Source organism: Lissotriton vulgaris, unplaced genomic scaffold (assembly GCF_964263255.1).
Source record: "Lissotriton vulgaris unplaced genomic scaffold, aLisVul1.2 SCAFFOLD_2271, whole genome shotgun sequence".
Classification (NCBI taxonomy): Eukaryota; Metazoa; Chordata; class Amphibia; order Caudata; family Salamandridae; genus Lissotriton; species Lissotriton vulgaris.
The window spans coordinates 216543-235456 of NW_028255033.1; the positions used below are offsets into that span (position 1 = coordinate 216543).

Here is an 18914-nt window from a genome sequence, read left to right on the forward strand (position 1 = left end):
GTTGTTTGGATGAGTTGCTCTGTTTGCATCGATTGGGGGGAGGTTGGGTGGTGATTTGTAAGATAGTAACAGGGATGATGTTTCCAGTCTGTCAGGTATCAATGTTGTTTGCAGGTAAGGAGATGGCGATAGGATAGAGGCAAAGGAATAGTATTTGGGTTGCTGTGGTTTGAGAGAGTAGATTTTTGAAAATGGTTGATTTTAGAGAGATAATTTTCTGAGATGAATAAAAGGTTCTTAATTTCTGAAACGGTGTTTTGCAAGTTTAGATAGATCAGTTTTGGCTCTGAGATTTTCTAGTTCTTCTAACGACAGAGGGAATGGTTGGAACAGATTGCTGGGCGGTCTGGAGGTAGGAATGCTAGATTTTTTAACATCTGTGTCAGAGGGTCTGGTAGAAGTTCCATCTGATCTCTTTGAATTTTTGAAAGGGTATGACTTAGGATTTATTTTGGGTTTCCATTTTAGTCTTTTGTTGTCCTGGGTAGTGTTAGATGTTACCAAAATGACGGCGTTTTGATTGGATGAATTAGTAGTGTTCAGTGGAACGAGAGGTAGAACTGGGAATATAGTTTTTTTTCCTTTTTGTTATCTGGTGCCTGTCACTGTGTTATCCCAGGGATAACCATGATGGATTGATGAGGGGAATGATGGGGGTCCTTGAGATGAGACTAGGAGCTGTGGTGGTAAAGGTGATGGGTGGTGAATTGGCAGCTAAGAGAAGAGAGTTGCTATCCCTAGTTTCAGGTATTCTGATTGAACGCATCGGTTGTTGTAGCTCCTGAGAGATTGTATATTCTATTCTGGGAAGGTGATGATCGGATTGAGGGTCAGATTGTGAGGAAAAGTCTTGAAGGTGTGAAGGATATGATTTGTTGTATATAAGGATTTTTAGTGTGGCAAAATAGTTGTTGAATAGCTCCAGGTCCTTATTTGCTGCTTGGATAAGAACTGTGCCATTTTTGTAGGAAGTAATATTCAGAGTTGCTCTCAGATTATGTGAGGGTGCAGTTGGAATCTTTGAACCATATGGAATGTTTTACTTTTCCTCGATATATAGCTGATTAGTGACAGTAGTGGGCCATTTTGCCATTTTTTCTGGTGAGAAATATATGATTGTTAATAATGGTGCCTTTTCTTATGTTGAAGGAAGTGTCTAAGAATAGAATGTCTGTGTTCTTTCTGGAGAGGGTGTGTTTAACATTTCTGGTTACATTTTTAGAGAGGTTAGGCGGGTAGTGAAGAGAGGAGTTACTTCTAGTTGGATTTAATCTTGACATGTAGTTGATGAGAGTTCTGATAACTTTCCAAATGCTGATGTAGTCACCTATTCGTAAGGAAGATAAAGTATGAGTGTATCACTTATAAGTGTCAACCATTAAAAATGAGAAGCTACTTGGGCTGTTGGAAGTTTCTGTCCTTCCCACTTCTACTTCTGTGAGGTGTCTCCTACACATAATCACCCACATGCATGATGTGGCATTGAGAGTCATATTTAAACCCACCAATGCAAATTAAAGGGTTGTTTCCAATTCCCAAGGTGAGGTAATAAAAGGTCTAGTAAGAGGCAGTGTATGGGCTGTTTAGGCAATCCCTAAAAAAGAACAGATTAGAACAACCCTTCCCCATTGGTTGGTTGTAATATCTCTCTTACCTTGCTTGCTTCTTATTCATCAGCTCCTGTAGGCTCTCTTCTTCTACATGTGCTTTTCCCTTAGCTGTAACATGGACTTATTACTTGTTTACTTCCACTACTCATTTTTCAGGCGCTTCTTGTATATTTTTTTATGCACTCTACAAGAGTGCATGTGTTTTTCAGCTGTTTCCCAAGTGTTCACCCCCCTGCTTTCCTCCTCCCTACTCCGTATGCCCACTCTCCCTTCATTATCCATGTGCTTGCCCCAATCACCTATCCAAACCTCCATTGTCTATGTGCTTAGCTCCAGCACCTTCCACCCTCTACTGCCTGTGTGCTTGACTACAGCCCATCCTGATTATATTGTATTCCCAAATTGTGGCCTAAATATCGTCTGATGAAAATATTGTTTTACAAATAACGCCCTCCCCTGCCATCCCTTCCAAGAACTTGATACACGCTTAGAGTTAACCTGAGCCTGGAGGTACTGGTAGGCCCTACCTCTACTCGCAGATGACTGTCAAGTCTTTGCATATGAGTCCTGTCCTTCACAATTCAAGCACTGGAAGTTTTGTCTGACAACATGCTCAGTAAGACACAGGTCATAACACATACTTTACTTTTTCACTCTTAGCCGTTAACACTTGCTCAAAGTCACCATATGGCCAAATGACAAAGAAAATAGATCTCACCTAGAAGACCTATTGGCTTTGCCAATCCGTTTTGGCCATGCTATGTAGCACAAGGATCCTCTGTAGCATAGTTAATAAGAAAAAGTGTTGTTACTGGCCTAACGCATCGTTTTTTGCTGCCCTCGCGTGTTCATCAAAGTTGCACGCATCTATAAAATTGTGGGGGTGTTTCTTATTTTTTTATTTACCTAGCTGAGATGGATTAATACATGAAAAAAGGAGCACAAAAGCACTATTTTAATAGAGAGCACAAACGTGCTTAAAAAATGAAAAATTATGAACAGGTTGTGAGAGTGGGGTGGAAGAGGAGGACAAGTAACAGGATGGGAGGAAAGAAAATCAACACTAAAGAAAGAGAGTAACATGGACCAAAGAGGGCATAACATGCCTTCAAGAGAGCACAACACTAGTGAATGTGGGGCGAGAAAAGCCAATTGGTGAACGCGTACCATGGAATGGGTAGGGAGCATCTATAGGAGACAGCTGAAAAACACATGCATGTTCAAGTAGCCCTAAAACGAAAAGACGTAAAAATTGTTTTCTAAAAGCAAGGAGTGAAAGCGACCCAAATCAAAGAGATACATGGACACAAATATGAAGTAGGCAAAAGAGAGTGATAGTGAACCCAATTAATGGTAAGCAATGGCTGGGCTGCGTTCCTTAGTCTGTTCTTGTTGAGTTCATAATATGTGTTTCACAACTGTTCAGCTTACATTGTCTGGCTCAACCCAAAAGTAAGAAAACGGGTTCTTGAAAGGTGTGAGTCAGTGTGTCAGAAAGCATTCTGAAGGCAAGCAAGCAAAACTCAGAGACCTGGGATGACTTTAAACTAACAGGGTTTGTTTAGCCTAGAGAAGGTGTGCAGGGAAAGGTATGAGGGGAACACAGGCACATCCCTGTATTAAATCAGAGTGTCATGGGGGATTTTAGTTAGGTGTGATAAGTTTTTATCCATTCGGAATATTTGAGCTAATAATTTCCTTATTATTGTTTTATAGACTAAGATAACAAACTTTTGATTTGTGAATATATTATTGTTGTAGTCAGTCAGTTAAAGCATTTTATTTCGATTATTAAAAATCATAAAAAGACAATCATGAACATATATACATATATACAATTATATACACATAGTAAATTTCAAGAAACAAACGTGATTTTAAAGTACAATGTAAAATGTAGAAAAATCTCAATACATTCAGATGTCCGATTGCGTAAAACACAGTTACATTAAAATTTAGACTAAAAAATATTATTTACACTAGAGGTAGTTCATAAGGACATAATACACATATCATCACTTAATGCATCTGGGAGGCCTGCTCTCGTCATATATATCCAAAGTGCAAAGTGCCAGGTAAACAAGGGAAGGCACATCAATAAGAGAATTTTATCCCCTACATAGCATTTACCAGTCTATCTAATTTATTCTTTTTCCGAACAGCAGCCACCAGAAAGCTCGCAATACAAAACATGACCAAAGGACAACTTAGCATTTGTAAATATAAGAGAGCTGGTCGGACTTGTATGAAGCCGGCCTCTTTCAACAGCGGTAGCAGATATTTTTTTCTCATTTCTTGATAAAAGTCACAAAACATGACGAAATGCAACGTGTCCGGGTTTGAAAAATTATCACATTTGCAAGGGTTACAGTCTTCCAGCTTGCACCAAGTTGGGAATTCACCCAAAGTTAAGTGTATCATATTAAAACGGAACCTCGTTAAAAGCTGTCTATGGAAAGGGCGATTCACAATAGTCAAATAAGGTTCAGTTAAAGGGGACCATAATGATAAAAAATGTGCCCTCACAGAGGTTTTCTTAAGCTCCTGCTCCTCTCGTTCCATACTGAGCATGTTAAGGAAATGTACCTTTATCCACCCAACATCCTCTTTGGTAATACAATTGGGGGTAGTGTAGATCTCAGGGCGTCCCAATTGCGTAAACATGGTTTTAAGGTACAACAACCAGGGCATTGCATTCGCCCTGTGTAGTGCAATGCAATCCGTCAGGATTTGATGGTTTAGTGATATTTCCTGGTTGAGCCAGGTCTTAGCCCAACAAGTGAAAGGTGCCAATCTGAGCTGGTCGGTCACATATCCTACTCCTAACTCAGTATGCACTGAGAAGGTAGGTGAGGAATGTGGAAGACCCAGCAATGTTCGTAAGAACTTGTTTTCACATGTTTGAATTTTAGTATGGGCAGTATATCCCCAAATACATGAACCATATGACGCTATTGCAAGACATTTGGATTTGTAGATGTTAAGAAGAGCCTTAATTGGTTTAGCTCCTAGTTTTTTTGCAAATGCCAAAACAGCAGAGGATGACCTAGTCAGGGCATTACTTTTATGGAGCTGCTGAGGTCTCCATGACCCCCTTTGGTCAAATAAAACCCCAAGGTATGTAAACATTGGGACCCTAGAAATAGCTTTGTTATTACAAAGAAACATTTTCTTTGGTCGAGATCCACAGTGTTTACCCACCACCATGACGTGTGACTTTTTGATGTTAACTTTTAGATCCAGGGACTCCATGAACTCTCCAAAAGAGTCCAGTAGTCTCTGGAGCCCATTTCCAGTTCTTGCAAGAAGGACCGCGTCGTCCGCGTAAAGGAGGACCGGTATCAAGGAGTCCCCTATATGCGGCACGTCCGTAGTCACTTGCTTAAGGCACCCCCCCAAGGCATTAATATACAGGGTGAATAATAGGGGGGCCAAAATGCAGCCCTGTCTCACGCCCCTCCTAGAACTGAAATGACCTGTAACCCTTCCTTCCTGATTTACTCTTACTGTTGCGGATAAATCGGAATGAAGAACCGCTAGAAAGTTTACTAATACAGGGTCAACACCAATTTCTCATAAGATGGTCCACAGTTTTGACGGATTGACTAAGTTGAATGCCGAGGAGAGGTCCATAAATCCCAAGAATAAAGACCCCTCCTTGGCTACTGTATACTTGCCGATCAGGAGCTGGAGATTTAAGCACTGATCCAGAGTACTTCTATTATTCCTAAAACCATATTGGAAGTCAGACAAGACCCCCAATGACTCTCAGTATTGTCCTGGAGCTGCTTCACGTAAAATCATCCTAATTAGCGTCTCCTGTATGTCTGAGAGTCTCCCGGCTGTACCTACTCCTGAAAGTTGCTTAGATTAGGGAGGCTAATGAGACCTCTTTTTTTTTCCCCCAAAGGGGCAACAGAAAAGACAACCATGGGGTGATTCCATGGTTCACAAAAGCTTCACTTTTTCCCTATGTTAATTTTGACAATTCCTAAGTACAGAGATTTTACTCAGTAACCAACTTCCTTCTTTGCCTCAGATTCCCGTGACTGCTGGCCTTGTCCTGAAGACCACTGGCCCAATGATGAGCGAACCCGATGTGATCTCACAACTCTCCAGTACCTGTCCTTTGAGGAGCCTTTGGGAATCACATTATCATGTCTCACAATCCTACTCTTCCTAATCACTCTGTTAGTTCTCTGCATCTTCAAGAAGTACCAGGACACGCCAATTGTCAAAGCAAACAATCGAGAACTGAGCTATGTGCTTCTCATCGCCCTCATGCTCTGCTTCCTTTGTCCCTTTACCTTCATTGGCCATCCCATGAGGGCCACCTGCATGATCCGACAAAACTCATTTGGAATTATTTTTTCCATCAGCATTTCCACCATTCTGGCCAAGACCATCACTGTGATTATAGCGTTCAATGCTCGCGATCCCACCAGCCGTTCATCAAAGTGGCTTGGGACCAGAATGCCCGTAGGAGTGGTCCTTTTTTGTTCAGTTGCTCCAGTCCTGATTTGCACAGTCTGGCTGCTTATTGACCCCCCATTCCCCGTGAAGATACAGATGGGGGAAACCACCATCATCCAGTGTGACGAGGGCTCCGTTCTCTTCTTCTATCTGATGTTGGGATATCTGGGCTTGTTGGCCACTGTCAGCTTTGTGGTTGCATTTTATGCCCGTAATTTGCCTCAGAGTTTTAATGAGGCCAAGTTCCTCACCTTCAGTATGCTTGTGTTTCTGGTGGTCTGGGTCTCTTTTATCCCAGCGTATCTCAGCACAAATGGAAAGTATTTGGTGGCCGTTGAGATCTTCGCCATTTTGTCATCAAGTGCAGGACTATTGGGTTGTATCTTTATTCCTAAATGTTACATCATCATTTGGCGGCCAGATATGAATACGAAACAACACTTAATGCAAAAGCCTATTTCCAGATGACAAAAATAAATCTATAATTGATGTATTAAAAATTATATTAGTACAGACTTATATCCTGGCTAACTGCAGCAGAAAAGACCAACATGACAGCTTGTTCTGGTAGCTCAGTGGACTAAAGCATCCAGCCATTTAAATTATGTTTTCTCTCATAGTTAGAGGTTTGAATGCTGGTTCTACTCAGAACTTTCTTCCTTCTGATGTTGATACAATTTGTGAGTAACGAGGATCATATGATATTCAATGGTCTAATGTTCAAGTATGACCTCATGTTTACAGGTTCAAATGCTGTTTTTTCTAAGGACTTCTATCATTCTAAGGTTGAAAAAAGGAGTTGGGTAATAATAATGATCTGATATTCAGCACCCAGATGCCTCTTGAGGTGCAGTGACATTTACAAATTCACTTGCTATCTTACGTGCCGAGTGAACAATATCTTATATCATTGCTATCTGATAAAATATTACGTCATTTTTAACTAAAGAAAAAACTTTGTATAAAATAATGAGAACATTGAAATACCTTAAATACATGAGAGATGTATAGTGTGTTAAAAATATAAAGATTGTTGTAAATTATACAAGATCGGCTAAACCAATAAGAAAATGCAGGAAATTGAACTATTTTTAGAATAGCTTAAACGCCAAATCCCAGCGTCAAAAATAATATGTCTTTTTCTTTTTAGTGCCGTTCCTTTGAGTGCTAATCAAATGATCAAAAGTAACAATGAACATATCAAGAACGCAATCTTTTCATATTGTTCTGTAATAATCAAGCTGTGATAATATATTTGTGGTGTTTTATTAGTGCTGAATATTTTATTTTAAAATCATTATTGTGAAATAGCAAATTTTTATGGTTGTGTGCTTCATGTTTTTTGTCCTTTCAAAATAACTCTGATGGTTGAATAAAATAGCTGAACAGGCATTTTACCATTCTTTGTTGATTGTTTTTCTGCAAGTTTTCAACAAAGCTTCTGAATTATCTTATGGAAACTGTGCATAAAGAGCTAAGGATCTGTGTGGACCTTCACAGCCTGGAGAACAAGACAGACATAATCAAGCATCCATTCTCACTGAAGGCTGCTGGGAGACCATCAGCCATGGCAGGTTGTCTGTCTGGCTAGTTTATCACGTAGCAGCTCCTCTGGGCCTTAAGAGATGGAGTTCCTTAAAGTGTTCTGATTCAAGTTTGATCCACCTTTTAAACTAAGAATGGGATTTGTATTTGCTAATATGCCTAGATGCAGGAAATTAAGGCTTTAGTGCTATAAAATGCATATCACAGTTTACTATTTGCCGTTTACCATCTACATTAACTTGTTTGCTCCCTTTATCTTTATCTTATTTGTGGTTACAATTTATATCATGTGCACTAGATCAGAATTTTAAAATAATTATTTAAAAGTGGATATCCAATGCTCTAGTGAGTCCCTTAAGGATATCAAGAACACCAGGTGTGGTTTGGTCGTTAACTATCACATGCAGTGCAAAATGTCAGAATGGATCCCTTCAGTAACGATGGGACTGACTATTGTAGAGTGATTATGAGAAGGACATCAAACCAGCCACAAACGAGCAAACCTATTTCTATGCATAAACTGCTCTTTTATAGTTACTACAGAGGCAAAAGGGCTTATGAGTATAGTAAATTACTCAGTTCAGAGCTGAAGCAAGGCTAGCACCATGTATGAGCGACCACTGCTACTCCAAACTCTTCTCATAAATAATAATAGAGTCTGGGATTAAAGTTAACCCCATAGGAAATATTATTGTTATACATAAATATATAATCTACTTAAAAAAATATATAAATATATAAATAAATATATATAAATTAATGTACAAATAATCGAACTAAATTGTTCAGATTTTATTTCTGCAATCAAACTACTTCTATTAAATTATATACATCTCGTAATAAGTATTAATGCATAGTTTTCTGTTCATTTGGAAATGTATCTTTTAAATTAAACTTCAGAAAAATGACTGTAATTTAATTTATTATATTTACCTTATTACAGATCTAAACTAAAATTAAATGAATATGTTGTAGTGTTTTCCTTCCGGTTATATTTAAAACAATTATACATTATTGTTCAATCATTTTATATAAACATTGTTTTTTTTCCCAATCGTTTGCCATAGTGAGACGCGGTATAAGGAACATTTAACCACATGGCTGCTGCGGGGATTTTTGCCCTGTGCTGGTCCTGCTCATTTCCCATTGTTCATGACGAGCTCAGCTCGTCATCAGCACACGACACCCGTGGGTGATGACGAGCTGAGCTCGTCATCAGCAGCGAAAGGGTTAAATATTGTAAATATTTTATTTGTGCTTTCTGTATACTCTACGGTATAGAGACTCCACACTACAAGCATGTTTAATGTTGAACCCAGGGAACAATTTCTTGTATAACTTTGCACAATCTCCAGCTGAAATTCAATAAAAAAAGTAATCAATCACAGCCTGGCTGGCCACAGAAGTCAGGCATCTGCACATTAAAACTCCTTCACTGTGTTCACTATGGGCCGTATTATGATATCGGATGAATTTTCATCTGCTCGACAATGTTGCAGAAAGGAACTGCTGTTCTGACCATACTATTATGATGCAACCAGGTGGAAAAGACCTGCAGGACAAGGTTGCATTTGAAACATCCCTGCACCGAATGGCAGGCAACTCACAGTGCAGTGATGTTTGGGGGTACCATAGGTGTTTCTCAGGCCCAAATGCTGAGGGCCAGGGGGGAAGGGGAAAGCTAAAGTCCTCCAATGTCACTTTCCAACTGCCTTTTAGGGAAGGCCACTATGGAATGGCTGTCGCAAACCAGCATCATTGTAGTAACGTATTCCACAATGGTAGATGTAGTTTTCAGTAGGTTTATTCAAGTAGATAACATGTAGCTTAAATCCTTTCCAGCAGGTTGTTAAGTTCAGAAAAGCAGCCCCACTGGGAGCAGCCTGCTAGCTGCTCAGCCCTTCCACTAACAGTCACCACTCATGCGAGTCACTCAAGCATTCCACTCATGGCCATACACCAACATTCCACTCAGAACACTCACACTGGGGGAGCAGCTAGGAACAAGATAACTTGGAACATAATAAAACAGCATGAACATACTACATGATATCCTTCCTTTAAAATAGGAGAATAATGAAACTAATCTTTTAAAACTATAAACAACAAAGTACAACTAGAATCAGTGGTCCATAACCTAGGGATGAACAGTAGAAACCACATCACAAGAGGGAAAAGAACCACAAGGAGGAAAGATATATACAAAATACCCATTGTCCTCCTTTAATACAGGAAAATACAAACACAATATGACAACTCCCCATTAAAGGAAAAAGACCATGTAAACACGTGAAAAAGGGACTAAGACCTAAATAAGGGAACGAAGGGCCAAAACCTCAAAGATTGGTAGTGAAAAACTAACTTGCGGCACATGGTGGCTTAAGCACACAAGGAACAAGACAATGTCATGAAGTGATTATGCAGTTTTTCCGACTACATCACTTGGAATCTTCACACAGGTTTAAACTCTGACCGCCATCTTTCTAATACGGCAGTTGGACTTTAAACCTCAGATCTCATCTCCATGTCACGCAAGTACCCTGTTAATGCAAATAATATTTTAATTACTAAGCAAGGAAATATTGTTGTATATATACATTGTAACCAGGAGGAATTAGAAATAAGTTTCTGCTCACTTTCTCTGGAGAAAAAAAGAACAGTTTTAAACCTGTGAATTAATAGAAGAATGAATTAAATAAGAAACTCAAGAAATAGAAGAGAGGCTACAGTCCAGCTATTAATGTGTAAACACAGATTGCTGCTGCTTGACAATATAGGGTCAGAGTAGTTGATAGGAAGTTAATTAAGTATTTGTGTAAACTTCTTTTGTGCAGGTTCTCGCTTGAGAAATTATCAGGACTTAAAGAACACATAATGAAGAAGATTGAGGCATGGTTCAAGGAGGAATCTGATCAGATTGAGCAGTCTCTTCTCTTTCCCATTCCCCTTGCCCCCTTTGGTGTGGATCAGTCAGTTGAGAGCTAATAGACTGATGGGGGTTCTAAGAGGGGCATTTGTACCAGCAGTGTGCTGCTCTTGTGGCAAGTTGGTGAGAACATTCCTGACAATACGACTATATTACTAATCTTCAACTAAACACTGTTTGAGATAACATATTGCTGCCTAAAAAAAGAAATATACATGCATTTGTTTGGGGGACAGTTGTACAATTTATAATCGTGTCAAGTGTGAAGCTCCATCACAATTTTGAAAGATGTTATGTTAGCATAACATGTACTTATGACACAGTGAATGTTCCAAACGTCACTGTGAGAAAGTGCCCCAATACCCTCACCAAACCCTGACTTACCTTGCATTTTGAGTCCATATTCTCCGTTCTTCCCGGGTCCTGCTTATGACAGCGAGGGAGGGCTTGAAAAGCAAGGAAACATGGAGAATGGACATTGCTTCACTTATAAAAGGTGGATTGCATAATAAACAGACCAATCAAGGAATAGGGTTGCAGCAGAAGGCCTTATCAGCCAACATAGAAGGAGGGGAAAAGGAGAACAGGAAACAGACGAGGGACACCATTGGGGAGGAAGTCATCGGGAGAGAAGCTGCTAAGGAAGAGATGATGGGGTGGGATGCCATCGAGGAAGATGCCGCAAGGGAGGACGCTATCATGGAAGACACCGAAGCCGGGGAAGCCAGGGATGTGTGGAGCGAGGAGCGGTGGTCACCCGAGGACATGCAGGATCCGCCACAGCTATGGAGAGTTGCGGCAAGAGGCAGTATGTAACACCGTAGAGGGCAAAGATTGGGTGGTGGATCAAGAAACAAAGTTGTTCCTACCTTTCTGCTCCTTTATATGGGCTTCGTGTTTCTTTTGTAAATCACGTCTACCTACTACCGCAAATCACATCTTCTTCCCTCCACAAAGTGCACAGGAGAGAAACGAAGAAAACCCCTAAATAGGTTATACCAAGAGTCTAAAAACCGGGCACACAACAATAAACCCCCAATAGTATCATATATATATATTTTTTCTTCACCCTTGCAAAATGTTCCCATTTGGGTGTGGTGAAAGGTGTTTACGCCAAGCCACCACAATTATACTTACTGTATTTCTCCTTTGTTGCTTTATTTCCTCTGCAAGCCTCTCAGGACCACTCCCTCCAGGGTAGAGGAACACTGACAAGAAACCAGAGAAGTAGAATAAGCGAAGGAACTACTGCATTATTCAAGTCCTATTCAGAAAGGAACTCCTACATATGTAAACTTTTGGTATTTTGAAATAAAACCCATTTATATCTTAAGTCAATCTTTGGAATAAAATGCCTCAATATTACACAAATACAGCTTCCTTGCATTTTTTCCGCCCATCCCTCCCATAGTCACATTGATGAGATGGTATTAAAATCAAACAGTAGTCAGCATGTGAACCAAAATGACTGGAAACATTAGATTAAATGGCTATATTTTTAATAAAAAAACATAGCAAAAATATGTTCAAGTTAAAAAATATATTTAATTTATGTTAAAAAGTGTCAGATTTTCATTATGTCTTACTATGTCACTAATCTACATGTAAGTCAGTCTGCTTTTTGAAAAATAGAATTTGTTTTCATTTTTTGAAAAACCGAAAGGAATGTGTTCATATTGTGACAGAGTAACAAATACCCCTCCAAAAATGTTAAATGTCCTTTGTTATGCCCTGATGATAAATCGATGATGACATTCCTAAAGGGTCTTTTTCAGATGGAATGTTCCTTTACATATATGTTTGAGTATCTCAACTGGAAAATTGAAAATCAGCCAAAACCTATGACTCATTAGGAAATTGTAGAAATGAATCAAGGTTTAATCAATTGCATTTTGTGATTTCCAATTACATTTTTGTCAGCCCCCGTCGCTTTGCCACCGCTGGGCTAACCGATTGATTCGCCGGCAGGTAAGTGCTATGGGGTTAGAGTGATCAGACCCCTCCCAGTCCCAAATGGGCTTTGAAAATACACATGGTGGCCAGAGCCAGACCCCAAGATGGTAGCTGTAGGAGACCAGGATGGCGCTTTGCACCATGAATAGCCCTTTGGCAGAGCCCTTCACTCGCTTAAGACCACAGGCTTCACTTCATGGCCTCCCCTGTCTTGGGCACCTGACTTTAATGTGGCGGCCATATCGACAATCTGAGGGCACCACCAGTAACGGTAATAGGTGTCTACAGTACAGTGTGGCCTGAGAAGGGACAACCATAAGCAGCAAAAGGGGTAGCATATTCAGGCCAAAGTCTACTGAATGTACCCATGCATTTCTCTAGAGAGTTGACGCTCAAGAGTGAAAGAAAATATGGAGGAGACATAATAACGTCAGGAGGGATAAAGCAACAATTGCATCAGATAAAGCACATGCTTTCAGTCAATTCTAAAAGAACCTTTAAAAGGCAGAAAGGTATGAAACAATAGAGCAAAGACACTCATTCCACAATTTACCCTGCCGTGAGGGCAATGGCTCCTGTTACCTGCGCCATCAGCTCCAGGGAGAAGCTGTGAGGGGAACGGCTGTGTCCTAACACTGCAACATCGCCTGCAGCCACCGGGGGGCCGAAACTACACCTCCCAGGTGCCCCGGTGGCCAAGTCGCGTCCCTGACGCCACCTTTGCGCCTGGGGGCACCTGAAAAGAGAGGAGTGCCGAGCGCTCGGTGGGACGCTCATTCTGCAACTTACCCTCCCGTGAGGGCAACGGCTCCTGTTAACTGCACCATCAGCTCCAGGGAGACGCCGTGAGGGGAACAGCTGTGTCCGAATGCTGCAACATCACCTGCAGCCACCGGTGGGGCGAAACTACACCTCCCAGGTGCCCCGGCGGCCAAGTTGCGTCCCTGACGCCACCTTTGCGCCCAGAGGAAGAGAGGAGCGCCGAGCGCTCTGTGGGACGCTCATTCTGCAACTTACCCTGTCTCGAGTCGTGCGCGGGAGCAGCCGGGCGAAGCCCGGGCAAAGGGCGGGCCCTCTTAGGCCCTCAGAGGCCAGAAGAGGCTGGGCTGGGCCACCCCCCTTGGCAGGCCTTTTTCATCTTTCCCATTTTTTCTTGGCATTGCTATCAGGTCAGTGATAAAAGCATACTCTACTGCTCAAACATTTGTCACATAACTGATTTAGACTAAATGCTATCATGGGGAAAAGGACACTGGCAGTACCCAGGCCAAAAGACGTGCACAAATTGGCACTACCAACCACCACCACCCCGCGGCCAAGTTTGACCGCCATTGACAAAATGCTCCAGGAGAGCATTGATGTTGTTGCTACTGCCAATCAGAACACTGAAAGGCGCTTTTCGCTTCCATCAAGCCTGCCCCCTCTCCTTCTGAATCAAGATAACTCAGTGGACTCCTTACTTGCCGCATCCTATGCAGGGCTTCCAGGCATAGACTCTAATGAGAACTGCATCATTGTGGACACGGCCCCACCGGCACAATTTACCCCAGGTAGCAGGTTATCATCAACTCCCACTATGCTCAGGTCTGATATGAATAAGTGCTGAGTGGTCGCTCCCCTGTGGCTCTGGTATCGTTGTGCAGCGCATTGGAAACTGCTTGTAACCTATTGCCTGCTGTGTGCTTTTGACTGCCGCTTTGCTTATTTGTATTTGCATTATTAAACTGCCAGCGCAACTTTCTTGCTGTATCTGGTATCGTTGTGCAGCGCATTTTCACGGAAACTGATCATAATCTATTGCCTGCTGTTTGCTTCTGACTGCCGCTTTGCTTATTAGCATATTACAATTGCTAGCGTTTATTCCTTGCTGTATTCGCGTTTTCCCCCAGGCGCTCTTGCCGTGCTGACCCCTCGGCCTCCATTTTGTTGTTGTTGTCCTCCTACGTTGCCCGCCCCGCCTCCCAGCTGAGCCGCCCTCCCACAAACTACAAACAGCGCTCCCTTACCTGGAAGCGCTGTGACTCGCTCTTCGCTTCTGTGCTGAGTGGTCGCTCCCCTGTGGCTCTGGTATCGTTGTGCAGCGCATAGGAAACTGCTTGTAACCTATTGCCTGCTGTATGCTTTTGACTGCCGCTTTGCTTATTTGTATTTGCATTATTAAACTGCCAGCGCAACTTTCTTGCTGTATCTGGTATCGTTGTGCAGCGCATTTTCACGGAAACTGATCATAATCTATTGCCTGCTGTTTGCTTCTGACTGCCGCTTTGCTTATTAGCATATTACAATTGCTAGCGTTTATTCCTTGCTGTATTCGCGTTTTCCCCCAGGCGCTCTTGCCGTGCTGACCCCTCCGCCTCCATTTTGTTGTTGTTGTCCTCCTACGTTGCCCGCCCTGCCTCCCAGCTGAGCCGCCCTCGCCCCTCCCCCTCCACCATCCATATATGACAGTTGTTCCCGCGCGCAGCGTTTACGCACAGCGTTCGCGCCCCAGTCGCGCCGAAGGTGCGCCAAAGGTAAGCCCGTCTACGCCCGTCCGTGCCTGGACCGCGCCCAGCGCCATACCCCCTGGCCCTCGCATTGCCCAACCATCCCGCATTACCTACGATGCCACCACCCTCCTAGCCCTTAACCCCGGCCGCTCCCCCAACTGCGTCCAAGCCGCTCCTGGACACACCCATGGAACTTTCTCATGCTACTCCTGCAAATTCATCGGCACCGTCAACAACCCCGCTACGATCACACCTCAGATTCCCGACCCCAAACACCTACAATGCATCTTGCTCAACACCCGTTCGGTCCACAGGCACGCCATTGACCTATGGAATCTACTAGACACCATCTCTCCGGACGTCGCCTTCCTTACAGAAACTTGGATGAACGCCTCCTCCGCCCCTGACATCACCATTGCCATCCCAGAAGATTATAAGATCATACGCTGTTGAAGCCTCAATGATTAACTGCAAGAATAAAAGATCAATGACAACAGTTCAATAAACAATTCGCTCTCAGCATGTTTGAGTATGCAAGATTTATTGGGAACCCAATTAGAAAGTAGTCACAATGCAAGATACGTGCACACGGAGACCTCAGCAAAAGCTCACTGAGTGCCCAATTGGTATGACAGTGCAGAGACATTTTATAGGTATATGCCCCCACAGGATGGGTATCATAGCATACGTAATCTGGATGAGGGTATGACCTGCTAGACCAATCAGTGAAGTGCACATATGGTGTGATACCCTTTTAAGGCTCGAAAGTGTGCCTACATTACCCACGTGTCATCTACAAGAGCAGAATTGGGTTTTTCCATAAAGGTGAAATCGGCGTTTCTAGTGTACGTGGGTTCTGCACGTATTTGACCAGCAAGGGCAGGTCATGTCATGTCGACATCTTTTACTGAAAGATATGAAGTTTGGCAATAGCAAGCTAAAAGCTGGAAGCTGGCATGTCATTTCTCGGAAGCCTTGCGTTCGCTCTGCACGTTGCAGCTGACTGACAGACAGAATGGAGCGTGCGACCACTCTGTGGATTTCTGCTGGTGTCTTTCTTTAGTACTTCAAAGAAGACTATAGGCCTGAAAACATATGTATTTGGTATCATATAAATGTCTGCTTCGTCATTCCCAAATCTGATACTAAATCATATGTTAATCAGAAGTCATTCATCTTTATCATCTCCTGTTCCTCATCCTCATCCTCATCCTTGTGAGTGTGGTGTTGTGAACCACCTTTCCTGAATATGCAGTTGGCGCAGGACCTAGAAATTGCTGCACAACAAGATGGGCATATTTTTATCAGAAGGCACAGTGTCAAAATAGCTGCTATCACTATTATAACTGCCTCAAGTATCCATGAGCCCCAGCCTGTGAACCACTTGATCACCTCTTCCCATAGACTACCTGTGTGTATCCCGTGGGCTTCATCTCTAATATCTTTAATTTTTTTAATGGCTTTTATTATATTCCCACTGTTATCCGGAATAAATACACAGCATTGGCTCTGAGCCAGGGAAGATGCCTCATGGAGGACGGAACAGACTCCTCCCTCCTTTGCCAGAATCATATCGAGAGCAATCCGGTTTTGAATTACGACAGCCCTCATGTAGGTGAGCTCTTCTGTTATGTTCCCTAAGGCGTCAGTGGTAGAGTCCGCTAGATCTTCAATCATCCTGGACAACTGGTGTATCCGTTCTGAAGTATAGACATTGCCTAGTATTGGAACCATTGCCCCAACACCTGTTAACACGTGGTCTACCCAAGCGGGCGTTCTCTTGGCCCTCGCCAGTGTCATCTTTAGTTTTTCTGCTGGCACCAATTTTGTGAAGTGGGTCATTTTTGGGATGATGGAGGCTAAGTAGCAACTTCCATACCATCCTGGGGGCAGGTAGAAGTATGCCCATGGACCACAAACAAAGAAAAGGCCTTTGTAACCTACCAGACCTGGTGACGGCTCGTCACGACTCCTAACTCGAGTTAGTCTGGTTGTGTGGTTACAGCTGCTCATTCCCATGTAAATCTGGGGAACTGTCTTTATGGGTGGTATGCCTTTTATCCTGTTTATCCTGTCCTCGCAATCAAATAGGCCCTGCTCTCCTTGAGCGACCTCCTCGAAGGTACATCCAAATGAGATGCACTCCTTCCAATTGTCTTTGGACAGCAGTTCTGAAAGGGTGCATGTTCTGGTAGCCCCCTTTGGAAGAACCGGCACTCTCTTGGGTGTTACTACTTCTTCCTTGAGGATGCAGGAGGGGGCTGGGACTTCCCCTACCCTGAACCTTGGTATTTTCAAGTGGCCTGTTTCTATGTCATCCCAACCTGCTCTGCCATTCCATTCCTTGTTTCTGGACGCCCTGTCAAATCCCTTTAGCATCTCTAAATCTCCCTTAGTTGGCTGCATATTCATACAAGGGATCCTCTTAGGTCTGTGAGGGGGGTCTGTTGTCTTCCTGCTATAGCTATAGCCCTTGCTGCCGCTGGGATCAACAGTCAGTATTTCAGATGAGGGGGTACCTATAGATACAGACGCAAACATGCCGTGTTGACTTTGGAACATGTCTCGCAAGAGGACACAGCCTACATATTTGGATAATGGCAGGACGTTGTACTTTAAACTATGTGTGGTGTCTGTGGGCAGGTGTGTGCAAACATAGCAGTCAGATATATTCAAAATTGTCACATACAGTTTCAACATTTCCACATATTGGTTCCCTTCGTAGGTATCCCACAATCCTTCTTTGTCCCCTTTATTCACATCCACCCCCACACCATTAATGTTCATTGTTATATTTTGTTCATAGTCTCTTGGCATTTTTGTTGGCTCAGTTCCATCACTACCATCCCCCACCCTTCCATTGAGGTGTGGTATTTCATGCTCATTACAATATGTTATTATAATTGCCGTCACTATCACCGCTGGAATTGGTAACAATATTGCAAGAATCACGGCTCTCCAATTACATGTATGTCTCTCAGTGGACTGCATGACTCTGTACAAATCTCTCCCTTTCCTATGCTATGCAATCTTCTTGTGAATAGGCCCTAAATTGGTCCACTTGGCGCTATGCTGGCTTGCCCTTAGAGTCAAGCATTTACCCACTGCTCTTCTCTCAGTTTTCAATGTCTCAAACAGGTCTATGACCAGTGATTTCTGTTGCAAAAGCGGCACAATGGATGGTGTTCAAGGTTTTGAATAATGCTAGAACCAGAACTCTGTATCGCAAAAATAGAACTATTGAGAATGTCAAAATGTAGGTCCGTTAACTCTTGCTCAGGAATTTGCTCTTGGCTCGCCGGAAAGGAAATATCATTGAAAATCAAATGTATCAGCTCACTGAGCAATAGAGGCCTCGGTACCAGGAGGGTCAGAGTTGCAGTTATTTTTTTTCCCGGACATAAAATAGTTAATTGTATCCTGGACCGTTGTCCGCAGGCTTGTATTGACACAGATCGAAGTCTATTTGTCAGGAGCATTGCATTTAGCCAGCAGCCCGTTGATCATTAACTCCCTTGGTCATGTTTCTGTTTGCTGTGGGAGCGAAGGTTGTATCCCTGGCTGGGCCCGGTGGCTGCCACCTGAACCGGTTGTGTCTTTTCTCCGCCCGTTACTTTCTTTGTGTGTGAGGCATGAATCCACGACGCTACGCCTTCACACTTCACAGCTGTGGCCGTCGTGAGGATGACCTGCCTTGGCCCCTTCCACCTCGGCTGCAAGCAGTTTCTCTGTGTGTGGGCTTTGATTCAAATCCAATCACCAGCCTTTAGATCATGGGGTGGCGGTGTCACTGCATCTGGAAGGGACGTCAGCACCTGGCAGTGGAGGTAACGTAAGACATGTGTTAACTCTTTACAGTAACATAGCAATAAGTCGTCCATTACTGACAGGGGGGCTGTTGACATATGCCCTGGTATT

The 18914-nt window shown here is 42.8% G+C and overlaps 1 protein-coding gene across 1 annotated transcript in view; it reads left to right on the forward strand.

The window, feature by feature from the left end:
* The window catches only part of LOC147659343 (vomeronasal type-2 receptor 26-like), an 83766-nt gene extending 77215 nt beyond the window's left edge, over window positions 1–6551 (forward strand). Inside the window, exon 3 of the mRNA XM_086951832.1 lies at window positions 5650–6551. Coding sequence (XP_086807958.1) covers window positions 5650–6551 — 902 coding nt within the window. The remainder of the gene's footprint in view (window positions 1–5649) is intronic.
* Window positions 6552–18914: the final 12363 nt, after the last annotated feature.